Here is a 15,155-nt window from a genome sequence, read left to right as displayed (position 1 = left end):
CCAAAAAGTGGTGCTTTTATAAAAAAAAAGAAAACAACAGAACTTCATTCTCTTAAAGTTCTGAAAGCTGGAAGTCCAAAGCTGACGCATCAAGAGGATCTTGCTGTCTCCAGTGGTTCTAGGGGAAACTCCTCCCTTGCCTCTTCTAACTTCTGATGCTCCCTGCCAGTTGCTGACATTCATTGCCTTGTAGGTCCAGCACTCTGATCTCCGCCTGTCATCATGTGACTATCCTCCCCCTAAATATCTCCACCACCTCTTTCCTCTGCATGCATCTGGATCTAAGTCTTCCCTTTCTGTAAGGGCACCAATCACTGACCTCATTTTAACTTGACTCCTCTGTAAAGCCCCTCTCTCCAAAGAAGGTTGCATTCTAAGGTAGTGGAGTTGAGACTTGACCATATCTTTTTTTCCCCCACCATTTCTCTTTTGAAGGTCACAATTCAACCCAGAACAGCTGGTTAAATAATAATGGTTGAGAAGATCTATCTTTTCTTGTGAGTTCAGTGAGGGTCCTGCACTGTGTTAAGTGCCTTTTAGGCATTTAAGCCTCATGACAGCCCCATGAGCTGGGATGTGCCTATTGGTCATTTACCGATGAGGAAACTGAGGCTTGGAATTACCCAGGTTCTCCCCGTCAGTGATGGTGGTGGTGGTTTAGTCACTAAGTCGTGTCTGACTCTTGGGATCCCAGGGACTGTAGCCCTCCAGGCTTCTCTGTCCATGGGATTTCCTAGGCCAGAATACTGGAGTGGGTGGCCAAGTCAGTGTGCCATCCAAACTCATGATTGCAACTCCCTAGCCTGAATTCTTCACCCTTGTGATATTGTGTCTTAGTCTGGCAAAAAGGGAATGAAGGTGGCCCCTTATCTCAAGAGGCTTGGCCTCTGTGTGGCTGACCGCAAGCTATACACGTCATCAGCAGGTCACCTACCTGGGCTGCAGCCTTACTTTTTCCTCTCCCAGCCCCATGATCAGCTCATTGTCTCTGTAACATCATCAGATATCAAGTGGAAGGACTCTGGCCAGCGAAGACAAAACCCCTGGCCTCCAGGCTCCTGAGCCCTCGCTGAGAGAAGCAAGACATGTTTACCCCCAAAAGCTGGTTGATCAACAGGACCCTGAAGTCGGGCAAAGGGCTTTGGGGCAGGAAGAGTGAGTGTCAGGCGGGAATGTGACCAGGGCAGGCTTCCTGGAGGAGGTGGGGCCTGGGCTGTGCAGAGTTCAGGCTGTCTGCATGGGAGCTGGCTGCCCGTTACACGAGGCTGTGGAGTTCCCTGTTGGTCCTCTCTCTGCCCCATGAGCTCCTGCACATCACGACCCCACTGAGATGCCACCTCCTCTGGAAGGCCTTCCTGAATTCCCTCTGATCATGCTCCCCTAGGCCCTTTGCTTGTTGTTCAGTTGCTAAATTGTGTCCGACTCTTTGCAACCCCATGGACTACAGCACTCCAGGCTTCCCTGTCCTTCACTATCTCCCGGAGTTTGCTCAAACTTATGTCTATTGTCTCAGCGATGCCATCTAACCATCTCATCCTCTGTCACTCTCTTCTCCTCCTGCCTTCAATCTTTCTCAGCATCAGGGTCTTTTCCAATGAGTCAGCTCCACATCAGGTGGCTAAAGTATTGGAGCTTCAACTTCAGCGTCAGTTCTTCCAATGAATAATCAGGGTTGATTTCCTTTAGGACTGACTGGTTTGATCTCCTTTCTGTCTGAGGGACTCTCAAGAGTCTTCTCTAACACCACAATTTGACAGCAGTTCTTTGGCACTCAGCCTTCTTTATGGTCCAGCTCTCACATCCATACATGACTCCTGGAAAAACCATAGCTTTGACTATATGGACTTCTGTCAGCAAGGTGATGTCTCTGCTTTTTAATATGCTGTCCAAGTTTGTAATAGCTTTTCTTCCAAGGAGCAAATGTCTTTTAAGTTCATGGTTGCAGTCACCATCCACAGTGATTTTGGAGCCCAAGAGAAAATCTATCACTGCTTCCACTTTTTCCCCTTCTATTTGCCATGAAGTGATGGGGCCGGATGTCATTTTAGTTTTTGGAACATTGAGTTTTAAGTCAGTGTTTTCACTCTCATCAAGAAGCGCTTCAGTTTGTCCTCACTTTCTGCCATTAGAACGGTATCATCTGCATATCTGAGGTGGTTGACATTTCTCCTGGAAATCTTGATTCCAGCTTGTGATCCATCTAGCCCAGGATTTCACATGGTGTACTCTGCATATAAGTTAAATAAACAGGGTGACAATCTAAAGCTTTGACATACTCCTTTCCCAGTTTTGAACCAGTCGTTTGTTCCATGTAAAGTTCTGACTGTTGCTTCTTGACCCACATTCAGGTTTCTCAGGAGACAGGTGAGGTGGTCTGGTATTCAAAATGTCCCACACGCCAACTTGGGGATGGCCCTCTGTTGTCGGTGATGGAGAATCATTGAGTAGAGGATCAGACTGGTTCAGTTTGGGTTTGGCTGCAAGGTGCAGAGTCGATCTGGGGGGCAACTGGGAGGCAGCAGATGGTCAGGAGCTGCAGGGGTCCCAGTGAGCAAGGCTGAGAGTGCACCACGGTCAGTGGCAGCCAATGGAGAGGAGACAGATTTCTGACACTCACAGGAGGCAGCCTTCTTGCTCGGGATTTGGTAACAAGATGGATGTAGGGGGTGAGAAGGGACTCAGACTGACCCTGACATTCAGGGCCTCCCGCCACCTTCCCACCTGCCTGTTTCTCCTTGCATTCACCGCTCCCTTGGCCACCAGCACAGAGGCCCAGCCTCCCAGGCAGGTGCAGCCCGACCAGGTGAGTTCCTGCCCCAGCTTCATCCAGCTCTCCCCTTCATGGAAGCCTTGTCTCCCCCAGGCGGCCTTGACGGAGAGCTCCCGCTTGAAGGAGCAGCTGACGATGCTGCAGCTGAAGAAAGACCTGCTGGGCAGCATCTTCGGCCAGGAGAGAGCCACAGCCCTGCTGGAGGAGGTGGCGACTTCCGTGAGGGACAGAGACTTGCTGCACAACCGCCTTCTGCAGAGGAAGAGCAAACTGCAGGTGAGTCCCATCTTGGCCCTCCGCTCAGCCCTCCTGCAGGCACAGCCCTGTATCCTGACCCCAGCCCTGCCACTCACCACCGCGTGGTCCTGGGCATATCCTTTGTTCCATACAACCTCAGAGCCCTCATCTATATCATCTGGGTAGGATTATGGTGGGATCCTTCTCATTTGTCTGCCTCCTGCCTCTGCCCCCAAATCCCATTCTATACTCATCAAATCAAATTGTCTTCTGCAAAGAGCTGGGGGGCAGTTAGATGGGAAGATGCAGAGAAAAACACTTTTAAACTTTAAAGCAGCAGAGAGCTGGAAGCTATTTTTGTTGTTATTGTTGTTAAGTTGCTCAGTTGTGTCTGACTCTTGCAACCCCATGGACTGCAGCACACCAGGCTTCCCTGTCCTTCACCAACACCTGGAGCTTGCTCAAACTGACGTCCATTGAGTCAGTGGTGCCATCCCACCATCTCATCCTGTTTCCTGCCCTCAATCTTTCCCAGCATCAGGGTCTTTTCCAGTGAGTCGGCTCTTTGCATCAGGTGGCCAAAGTATCGGACAGTTTCTCCTTTTAGGTAACAATTATTTGCTAAGCATCTGAGAATGATGATAGTGACAAAGCGATATCTCTAGGACACTGACCAGAGGCCAGGCACCTGCGAAAAGCCCCACACCCATGGTCTGACTTATTCAACGGAGCAGACATTTAGCATACATTTTAGGGTCTGCAAGGCCTGTGATCTCTGTTGCAGCTTCTGAACTCTGCTGGTGTAGCAAGAAATCAACTGTAAATGAATGGGCATGATTGCATGTCAATACAACCTTATTTACAAGCACTGGCCTCTGGTGGGACTTGGGGTATGTGATAGGAGATGCAGTTTGCCAGCACCTATTCTAGAAGCAGAACAATTGTTAGGTGATTACACAACGATCCTCACAGAGGGGCATCAGATCCTCTCAAGGACTCCAGGAAGGCTTCCTGGAAGGGGTGGTTCCTGAGTGAGTAGGAGCCGGACAGGAGAGGACTGGAGAAAAAGCAGCCCGTCTGTGAGTGTCAGGCTGTGCCACAGGGAGACCGAGGGGATGGCTGAGCTGTGTGCTGCCTGTTGTGTCTCCGCAGAGCTTACTTGCTCAGCACAAAGATTTCGGGGCGACTTTCGAGCCTTTGCAGAAAAAGCTCTCAGACCTCCAAATCCGGGTCCAAGCTGAGAATGGGCTTCGGCGGGACCTTCCTGAGAAACAGGCCCAGCTTCTGAGGTTGCAGGTAAGAGTCTGACCCGAGTCACCTCCACTCAGATGTTCAGCTGTGCCGGAGCAGCCCCCTTGCAGTCATAGCGGCCAGCCAAGCGGCAGTCAGCCCAAGCCAGAGACTGTGATCCCTCTCTGGCCCCTGAGATCTGACCTTTCATCTCAGCTGAGTTTCTGCTGGTATGCCTGATGGTTCCTGGCCTGCCTCCAAATGACTGATACTTGAGCCCAACAAAATGAGAAGTTTTTTGCTTACTCTGTGGTCCTAAAGTCTAACATGAATATTTGCTTCTAAAGTTGCTTTGCTAACTGTTCCTAATGAGGCCAGAGGCCTTCAGTTAAATAAGTGTTTTGAGGATTAAGAATAAATATTTTAAAACACAGGGACTGTAGGTAGGCTGATCACTAATCATTGTTGGCTGGGTGAGGAGCTGGCTGGTTTTTAAAATGCACGTGAAACAACAGTTATCTTTTTAAAACCCAGGCGCAGCTCTTACAAAACTGGGAGTGTTCTTTGGAAGGTATTAAAAAGGATGCATTTGGGGGCTTTAAAACTAAAGCTAAGATGCGATTCTCCGTAAGAAGAGATGGTCGTCAAGTAGGAGTCCAGATATGAGTCTGTTCCCCAGCGATGCCTTCTGGTCTTTAGCAGTTTATTTTCATGGTGTCGCAGAATATTTTCATCTCATTTTTAAAATTCTCACCAGTCCTAAGAGTGGGCCCATCAGACAGCCATACGGTGTGGCCGATGGAGTTGGGGACTCCTAGCATCCCTGAACTCTCCCAGTCTTTTGCATTCAGGGTCCCCACCCTGATCAGCTTCCACGAGAAGAAGGAGAAAGGATGCTCCACTCATTCCTTCCTCTACTGCAGGGGCTGCAGGAGGAGGAGATGGACCTGGGGTCTCAGGTGGAGGCCATGAGGCCCCTCTTCCAGGGGAACCCTAACCACCAGCACAAAATGGACCAGCTTTCCGCTGCCCACCAGGCCCTGCAGAGGTCTCTGGAGGTAAGGGGCCAGCAGAAGGTCTGTGTTAACAGAGGCCAGGTCCCTGGAATCTGTCCGCCCCTCCTAAGGACTTTCTCCCTCTTTTCTTCCGTCGTTCCTTCCAACCCTTCTTTTTCTTTCTCCCTTCCTTTCATCCCTTCCTCTCATCCCTTCCTCATTCGTTCATGATTGAGCGCCTCCTGTATGCCAGGCAGGATGCTGGGTCCTGAGGATGGAGGAGCAGGACAGCAGGACAGCGAGCCCCCCGCCTTCCTGGGGTTTAAGTGCCGGTGGGTAGATGCACAATGAGTCAGCAACAAGTTAAACATACGATTCCACATGTCAAACATACGCATCCACAAATGAAACATACAATTCCGCACATGCCAGGAGACCAGAGCACGGAGCAGGCCGCACCCACGCAGGAGCCCCCGTCGTGTTTGCTGCGTTCATCATGCCAGGTTGCAAGTTGGGTCCCGGTGGCCGTGAGCTCTGTCTGCGGCGCCCTCTAGTGGCCACCCGGATCCTTCTTGTGTCTGTGCTGGACTGATGTCCCTTTAACGGTGGGACCCCAAGGTGGTCTGGAGAGTGAGATGGCTCCTTCAAAACTGTCCTGAGCACAAGCTGAAATGTCTGTCCCAGCCCTACCCTGACAACACTGATTCAAGTGAAGTCCTGGGTCTGCATTTGTAACAAGAGCCCCAGGTGTGCAAAGCCAGCTCTCAGGCATCCACAGCTCAGGAAAGTGTTTAGTTTAAGGCAGGATTTCTCACCCTTCCGAACCCTGTGTGTCCTATTTTAATAACAAGTATTTCTGGCATCGTCTTTGCAATCTTGAAATTCATAGATAGTACAAATTACCCACATGATTTACAAATTTAATATAATGCTTTTTCTATCATCAAAAAGAGAAATAAAAGCAAATTATAAGAAAATAATATCTTAATGCTGCTGCTGCTGCTGCTAAGTCTCTTCAGTCTTGTCTGACTCTGTGCGACCCCATAGACGGCAGCCCATCGGGCTCCCCCGTCCCTGTGATTCTCCAGGCAAGAACACTGGAGTGGGTTGCCATGTCCTTCTCCAATGCATGAAAGTGAAGAGTGAAAGTGAAGTCGATCAGTCATGTCTGACTCTTAGCGACCCCATGGACTGCAGCCTACCAGGCTCCTCTGTCCATGGGGTTTTCCAGGCAAGAGTACTGTAATGGGGTGCCATTGCCTTCTCCGTAATATCTTAATAATAACCTATAATGGAAAAAGACTCTGAAAAAGTAAATGTATATATACAGACATCTGTATAGATGTATACATATTTATATTGATAGAAATTTAACAAAATCACATTGCTGTACACCTGAAACATTGTAAATCAATTATTGTTGTTGTTCAGCTGCTCAGTTACTCAGTTGTAGTCAACTCTTTGCGACCCCATGGACTGCAGCATGCGGGCTACCCTATCCTCCACTATCTCCTGGAGTTTGCTCAAACTCATGTCTATTAAGTCAGTGATGCCATCCAACCATCTCATCCTCTGTTGCCTCCTTCTCCTCCTGCCCTCAATCTTTCCCAGCATCAGGGTCTTTTCCAACGAGTCAGCTCTTCACATCAGGTGGCCAAAGTACTGGAGCTTCAGCTTCGGCATCAGTCCTCCCAGTGAATAGTCAGGGTTGATTTCCTATTCAACTATATGAAAAAATAAAATAATGCTTTTCAATAAAGTAAGTGCTTCTAGATGGCCAAAGACACAGGCGGCGACCAGAATACACCCGCTCTCTTCAGCCGCAAAGTGCCGTTCGCGCCTGTTGTGCTACATGCAGGGGTGAAGTGGTTGTGCCGCACAGATGCCTGTGTTCGGCTTTAGTAGGCACCGACTGATGGTCTTCCCAAGTGGTTGTACCAGTTTACACCCCACACTGGTGGTGGATGAGAGCACCCATCGCCCACACCCTCACCCAGACTAATACTTCCCATGAAAGCAGAACAGGCTTAGAGGCACTTTAAAACAGACTTGGTCTTTCTGGGGTCAATTTCTTGCACTGTGCAGAAAACATCAACCTCTCATGGGTGGGGAGCCCTGGAAACCATCTCACCCTGGGGTTCTGGCAGGGCTGAGGGTCCTGCAGGGTGGGGTAGCTGAGGGTTTCAGCCGGGTTCCCCTGGGGCTGTTCCACAGGACCTCCTGGAAGGACGCCAGCAGAGCCTGCGGGAACACTGCACCTTCAACCACGAGCTGCTGAAGCTGCGGCATTGGATCTCTGTGATCACACAGAAGCTGGAGGCTCATCGTGGGGACACGGGCCCATGGGACGCCCAGTCCCAGGAGACTGAAGTTGAGGTAAGATGACTCTCCCGACAGAGGTGCTTATTCTCTCCCCTGCATCCCAAAGGCAGGTTCGGGGGCAGAGGGTGGTGAACGGTACTCTCATACCAGGGAGCAGACACCACCCCAGGACTTAACTCTGTGTGTGTGTGTGTGTGTGTGTGTCTCCTTTAGAGACTGCTGGCTGAATTCCCGGAGAAGGAAGCCCAGCTGCTTGAGATGGAAGCGCTTGGCCGGCTGGTGATGGAGGCGTCTTCTCTGGAGGGAGCTGCTCTGGTCCAGGGGGAGCTGGAGGAGCTGACCGAGTCATGGAGGGCCTTGAGGCAGCTGGAGGAGAGCCTGCTGAGGTGAGAGGGCCTCCTGGGTTGGAGCCTGGTCTCGGAAAACCCTCCTTCCCAGTAGGGAGAGCTCAGCCGTGTTCTTAGAACAGATGGCTGGGGTTCTGCTGTGTGCCAGGCGTGGTGCCAGGTGCCTCCGCGCATCCCCAGGCAATTCTAAGTAGAGGCAGTAAGAGCAGGGAAGCGTCCCAGCTTAGCCTCCAGCCCCTGCTGGCTGGGGCCTCACCTGCATCGATAGATATATGCCCCTTGATGACAGTTACATGAGTCTTGAGCAGGGAACTGGAAATGCAGGTGCCCTGGGGAGCTTCTGACCAACCTGAAGGACAGGCATGGGCTTGTTAGGACCAGAAGTCACCTCCCTCCCCAGTTCTGTTACTTCTCCTGTGATCTGGGAAGTCCCTATCTTGTCATCACGTTGACTGGGCGGATTTGACTTCTCAGCCTCACCAGAAACCGGCAGCTGCAGAGGATGACAGAAGTGGATTCAGGGAAGAAAATGATTTTCACCAACAACATCCCAAAGACTGGGTTTCTCATCCTCCCCACGGATCTTACTTCCCGGCATCGCCGTCAGGTAAGTCCATCTCATGGGCTTCTGAGGAGGGCCCAGATCCGAGTCAGTTGATGGTGGGAAGGTGTCACCAGCAAAGCCCCCTCCCCATCTGGGGCCACATGCTCAGCTCAGGACTGGGCCCTGTCCTGTCTTGGGTGAGTCTGCCCAGTGGTGACACAAGAGTGCCCTGTGCCACTGGGCAGAGGGACTCTGGGACCCCAGACCCAGTGTCTGCACTGAGGAAGGTCCTGGGCATCTCCAGGGCAGGCAGGCCCTCACCCTCAAAAAATCCGACTGCTTCCCTTGCAGGGAAGAGAGTGTCAGAGTGTGAAGCTTCCTAGCAGCACTAGACTGCAAACTAAAAGTACTCAAGATAGGTGTTTTTGGTGCCCTGATGGCTCAGATGGTAAACAATCTGCCTGCACTGCAGAAGACCCGAGTTTGATCCCTAGGTTGGAAAGACTCCCTAGAGAAGGGAATGGTAACCCACTCTAATATTCTTGCCTGGAGAATCCCATGGACTAGAGGAGCCTGGCGGGCTCCAGTCTGTGGGGTCGCAAAGAATTGGACACGACTGAACAACTAACACACAACACACACAAACTACATTTTGTAAAAAGAACGAACTTCACTATATCATATCATCCATTTCTCTCCTTGACAGGCTTTAAAAAACAGAACCACAGTGAGAAGAAATTCATCCCTTGTTCTGCAAAGACAGTACACTAATTCATTCATTCTTCCCTTCCTTCTTGCATTTCCCCATCCAGAAAGCTCTTACTGAGTCTTTCTGTGTTCTGAGAACTGTGTTTGGAGCTGGGACACAGCTGTAAATAAAACAGAGATACATTCAACCCTCAGAGAACGTAGCATCCAGCACAGAGCTTTTCAGATTGTCATGTGCATCCAGATCGTACCAAAATGCAGATTCTGATTCAGTAGGTCTGGACTGGGACTCCTCACCCTGCATTTCTACAAGCTTCCAGGAGATGCTAAGCCTGCTAGGCTTTGGAGCACATTTTGAGAAGCAGGGAAGCAGGAACCGCAAAGCAATAGAATAAGGGTTTACAGAACACGTGGTTCATGGAGGCAGAAGACCCAGGGGCCACAGCAGCCAGCTGCAGAGTGAAGGACTTGGGGTAGCGAAGCCCTCCCCGGAGAGATGGAAATGAGATGTCCAGGGCTCCTCACAGCTGAGTGGGAGTCAAGGAGAGGCAGAACGGAGTGTGTTCCATGCAGACGAGACTGTGCACGCAGGGACCCGAGGGAGATGGCACTAGCGCCGGGTGCTGGATGTCTGTGGGCCCTGGCTCAGACGATGGGGCAGGCCTCATGAGCCGCAGAGCCAGGCAGGGCCAGAATTGAGGCTCTCCGGCCGCATTGAGTATGAGAAGCCATTCAGCTGTGTAAGTGATGCTGTGACTGAGAGGACTTGTGTTTTATTTATTTATTATTTTTACTTTTGTTTTCTAATTGTCGTCTTCACTGGGTCTTTGTTGCAGTGCATGGGCTCTTCATTGCCATGCACGGGCTTTCTCTAGTTGTGGCAAGCAGGGGCAACTCTTCGCTGCAGGGCACGGGTTTCACACTGAGGCAGCTTCTCTTGTTGCAGAGCACAGGCTCCAGGGCATGCGGGCTTCAGTGGTTGTAGCATGTGGGTTCAGTAGTTGTAGCTTGCGGGCTGTAGAGCAGAGGCTCTAGTAGGTGTGGTTCATGACTTAGTTGCCCTGAGGCGTATGTGATCTGAGTTCCCAGACTAGCGATCGAACCTGGATCCCCTGAATTGACAGGTGGATTCTTAACCACTGGACCGCCAGGGAAGTCCCTGGACTTGCATCTTAGACAGATCACTCTGGCCACCTAACTTGAAGAGGGACAAAAGTGGCAGAAGGTGATCACATTGTAGATGTCCTGATAAGGGGTGATGCTGGAAGCCTTCAGGAGACCAAAGAGGTGGCAATGAGGAATGTTCTTGGTCCCTAATCATGTCTACATTGAGTAGAGATGCTTTCCTCATCCCCTCGCCCCCCAGGTGCCTCTTATCTCCCTCTGGGCATCCTCATCCCCCACCCTCTGCTTGGATGGAATTCCCAGGATACACGGCCAGCGGGCTGCTTTCAGAAATTCTGATGCTTTGACCATGCTGTGCCTTCCTGCAGGCAGGTCTGCTCCAGGGGCAAGGAGGCAGCCATGAGGATTATTCCCAGTCCCTGAGGAACTTTGAGGACTGGTTGCAGGAGGAAAATTCCAAGCTGGTTAGGATCATTGCCATGAAAACTGCCACCGCCGAGGACTTGAGGACCAGAGCAACAAAGCTACAGGTTTGTGCCCAAGGAACAGCCCATTTTTTCAGAGGATTTGCCCCCCAAAGATGTGTTCGCTGCCAGAGAGTTCTCACCAAAAAAAAAAAAAAGAGCACACACCTAGCTTATGAGCTGTTATGGCTTATGTATAAATAATATATATTTTTTAAGATTATTTATTTACGGCTGTGCGTGGGCCTTCTCCATCTGCAGCGAGTGAGGGCTGCTCTCCAGTTGCTGTGCCCGGGCTTCTCATTGCGGTGGTCTCTCTTGTGGAGCGGGGGCTCTAGGTGTGCAGGCTTCAGTGGTTGCAGCACTCGAGCTCAGTTGTTGTGGCTCACAGGCTTAGTTGCTCCGCACCATGTGGAATCTTCCCAGACCAGGGATCGAACCTGTGTCCCCTGCATTGGCAGGTGGTTTCTTATCTACTGTACCACCAGGGAAGTCGTAAATAATAGTTTAAAAATGTTTTTGCTTCCAGTATTATGGGAAAACCATCCATCCATTCATTCAAGCCTCCTGCTGTATTGCCCAACTTGGAAAATATCACCACTAATCACAACTCTTCTAATCAGTTCACTCTTGCTATGTAACAAGCCATCCCAACAGTTTGTAGCTTAAAAGAACAGCTGTTTGTTTAACTCACGATTCTGAAGATTGGCAGTTTACTCTGAGGTCCGCTGGGCAATGCTTCTGATCTTGGCTGGGCTCCCTGATTTATAGACCAGCAGGGTGGCTATACTACTGGAGGTTGGTGGGCTATTCTAGATGAGCGTGGGTTGGACCACACATCTCTTATCCTCCTATGGGATAGCCTGGACTTCCCAGAGCAGGGGCAGGTCTGAGAGAGCGAGTGGGAACATGCAGGCCTTTTCAGACCAAGGCTAGGAACTGGCACATCACTTCTCCTGCATTCTGTTGGACAAAGAAAGTCACAATGCCAGCTCAGATTCAGGGAGAGAGAAAACAGATTTCACTTCTTGATGGGAAGACCATATTGCAAGACCATATTGCAAAGGGCATGGATATAGCAAGGGGGTAGAAAGACAGTCCTTCTACCACAAATCTCTCTCCTCCACTCCCACGTTGAATTAGTCACCAAGTCCTTCTTGATTCCACCTCTTGGGTTCGTTGTTTCTGTTTCCCCTCACTACCACTGTCTTCATCTAGACATTTATCATTTTTTATCTTGACCTTGACAGTAGCCTCCAAGCTGGCCTCCCTCATTCTTTTTGGGTTCCCATCTCAGTAATGACTCATTCTGTAGCCAGAGTGACCCTTCAGAATCCTAAAGATGACCTTGTCCCAGTAATGAAAACTTTTTAGGATAGAGTTCAACTTCCCAAGTTTATCATCCACAGCCTTTCTCAATCAGACCCCAATCTACCTCTCTTTTTCCTAATTTTTTTTGAAATTTACCTTAATACCTTAGAGTTTGGTTTTATTTTTATTTTTCTTGCTTGAGATTCATCTGGATTCTTGAATCTGTGGCCTGGGATCTTTCTGGAAAATTCTGCAACATTATCTCTCAAAATATGGCCTCTGCCTTTTCCCCTATTTCCTCACCTTCTGAGATGCCTTTTAAACATATGCGCTTTCTTCTCACTAAGTGTTTCACTGTGTCTTGTGTACTTTTTCATCCTTTTGCTTTTTTATATTACTTTCTGAATACTTTTTTCTAACTCATCTTCCACTTGACTAATCCTCTCTTTAGCTGTATCTCATTTGCTATTTCACATGTTTATTAAGTTCTTAGCTTTTAATATTTCATTTATCATTCCTAGAAATTCTCCTTAGTGCTTTTTAAAATCTGCTTTGCCACTTTTCACAGCTTTTGGGGCCTTGCTGAAAATTTTCAGTTTGTCTTTTAATTCTTTCAACACAGTAAACAAAGTTGGTTTAGCAAGTGTGTCTAATAATTTCGGTATCTCAAGTCAAGACTGTTTCTGTTGTGTATTGTCTCTGCCTCTTCCTCATTAATTCATTAATTTTATTTGCATTTGGCTGCACTGGGACTTTGTTGCTGTGCCTGGGCTCTCTCTAGTTACGGTGAGTAGAGGCTGCTCTTAGCTGTGGGGTGAGGGCTCCTCACTGAGGTGGCTTCTCTTGTTGCAGAACAAGGTTCTAAGCACATGGGCCTCAGAAGGTGTAGCAAGTGGGTTCAGTAGGTGAATCACATGGGCCCTAGAGCTCGGGCTCAGTAGCTGTGCCATACGGGCTGAGCTGGTCCAGGGCATGTGGGACCTTCCTGGACCAAGGATAGAGCCTACTTCCCCCGCATTGTCAGGCACATTCTTAACCACTGGACCTCCAGGGAAGTCCCAGTTTCCGCCTCTTCTCGGAGTCTTATATCTGTGTGTGATTGCTTCGATTGTGTGCTGGATATTGTGTTTGACAAATAGGTGCGAGAATAATTTGAGATTAAGAATAATCTTTCCTTCAAAGAGGATTTTGTTTGCAATAGCCAGGCCAGTGGGGGCTTTTATCAATCTAGAACCACTGAATCCAATTTCAAAACTTGAAGCTCTCTGGACTCCTGAGATGACTTGGCACTGGCCTGCAAATCCAAATAAGGTGTGGGTTTACTTCCTATTCACCTTTAGGGGCTTCTGCTAAAGGCAGCAGTTTTTCAGAGTCTCCACTTCTGTAGGGCGCAGACTTTGACTTCTGTCTCCTGAATCCTGCAAGGCTGCCAGAAGCATAGATCTGTTTCACAACTGTTTTTTCCAGATTAACAAATATCCTAAGTGCAAGAGGAGGTCTGAGCACTGGGCTTACTTCTCTGCATCTTAACCTTTCGCATGTCTTGCCTCACTCTTTTTGTTGTTGTTGTTAACTCTTTGATGCCTTCAGTTCAATTCAGTTCAGTTCAGTCGCTCAGTCGTGTCCGACTCTTTGTGACCCATGGACTGCTGCACGCCAGGCCTCCCTGTCCACTGATGCCTTAAGAATGTTTTTAACGTTTTGTCCTCAGTGGGAGCTTTGGTCCCAGCTACCTAGCTCTCCCTGTCTACCTCCTACCTCATATTCAGCCACTCCTCTCATCCCCTGCCACCACCACCCAGCCCCAGGCGTATCAGAGATGACTTGCAGTTCGCCGGGTTACGCGTCTTTGTTCTTGTAGAGTCCCCACTCTCGAGGGCTCTGAGAAGCTAAGCTGTGTGCCTGTATCATGCAGCTGGTGGGATGGGACAGATATTGGATGCCAAGCCAGAATTTAAACTCAGGCTCTCGAACTTAGAACCCAGATCGTATCCTCACATGGCACTACCTCCCAGAAGTCCTGAGGATAAAAGATGCCATCCGGGGCAGGGACACAGTACTGTATTCTGATAGAAAAATCTGCCCTGTCCCAACCTCACTCTGCCAGGATTGAAAATGCCAATAGAAAGACATATTCAACAATGGTAGCTTTTTATAAAAAACAAACAAACCAATTTTAATTTTATATTGGGGTTTAGCTGATTAACAATGTTGTGATAGTTTCAGGTAAACAGGAAGAGACTCAGCCATACATACACACGTATCCATTCTCCCCGAAACTCCCCTCCCATCCAGGCGGCCACATTACACTGAGCAGAGCTCCATGTGCTGTACAGGAGGTCCTTGTGGATTATCCATTTTAAATATAGCAGTGCATGTATGTCCATCCCAAATTCCCGAATTATCCCTTCCCCTTATCCTTCCCCCTAGCACCAAGTTTGTTCTTCAAGTCTGTGAGTCTCTCTCTGTTTTGTAAGTTCTTTTGACTCATTTCTTTTTTTAGATTCCACACATAAGGGAAGTCATATGGTATTTCTCCTTCTCTGTCTGACTGACTTCGCTCAGTATGTCAATCTCTGCTTCCATCCATGTTGCTACAAATGACATTATTTCATAATTTTTAATGACTGAGTCATATTACATCGTATGTATGTACCATATCTTCTCTATCCATTCCTCTGTCGATGAACAATGGTAGCTTTTATAATGATGATAACTCTTATGTCAAGCCCTCTGGAGAACTTGGTTCTAGAATGCCAGAGGGCTTCCCTGGTGGCTCAGTGGGTAAAGAATCTGCCTGCAATGCAGGACATCTGGGTTTGATTCCTGGGTTGGGAAGATCCCCTGGAGAAGGCAACAGCTACCCACTTCAGTATTCTGGCCTGGAGAATTCCATGGACAGAGCAGCCGGGCGGGCTACAGTCCATGGAGTCACAGAGTCGGAAGTGACTGAGCAACTTTCGCTTTCCCTAGTCATACATAGTGTAAATCTATGTTGTATTTATAATAGAATGCCAGAGCTAGAAGTGACCATGGAGGTCAGCACGGCAGCTCCTCTTTCAGGCAGAAGTCCATTCTGCAACGCTGAATGCAATTCCTGGC

At 49.1% G+C, this 15,155-nt stretch overlaps 1 protein-coding gene across 1 annotated transcript in view; it reads left to right on the top strand.

Annotated features, from left to right (window-relative positions):
- The window catches only part of SYNE3 (spectrin repeat containing nuclear envelope family member 3), a 108,639-nt gene that overhangs the window by 74,974 nt on the left and 18,510 nt on the right, over positions 1-15,155 (top strand). The window contains exons 9-15 of the mRNA NM_001205869.2: positions 2,864-3,046; positions 4,160-4,303; positions 5,161-5,295; positions 7,447-7,608; positions 7,768-7,940; positions 8,376-8,508; positions 10,647-10,808. Coding sequence (NP_001192798.1) covers positions 2,864-3,046; positions 4,160-4,303; positions 5,161-5,295; positions 7,447-7,608; positions 7,768-7,940; positions 8,376-8,508; positions 10,647-10,808 — 1,092 coding nt within the window. The remainder of the gene's footprint in view (positions 1-2,863; positions 3,047-4,159; positions 4,304-5,160; positions 5,296-7,446; positions 7,609-7,767; positions 7,941-8,375; positions 8,509-10,646; positions 10,809-15,155) is intronic.

Source organism: Bos taurus, chromosome 21, assembly GCF_002263795.3.
Source record: "Bos taurus isolate L1 Dominette 01449 registration number 42190680 breed Hereford chromosome 21, ARS-UCD2.0, whole genome shotgun sequence".
Classification (NCBI taxonomy): Eukaryota; Metazoa; Chordata; class Mammalia; order Artiodactyla; family Bovidae; genus Bos; species Bos taurus.
The sequence above is the reverse complement of the archived record's forward strand: the minus strand, read 5'-3'. Positions and strand labels throughout refer to the sequence as shown.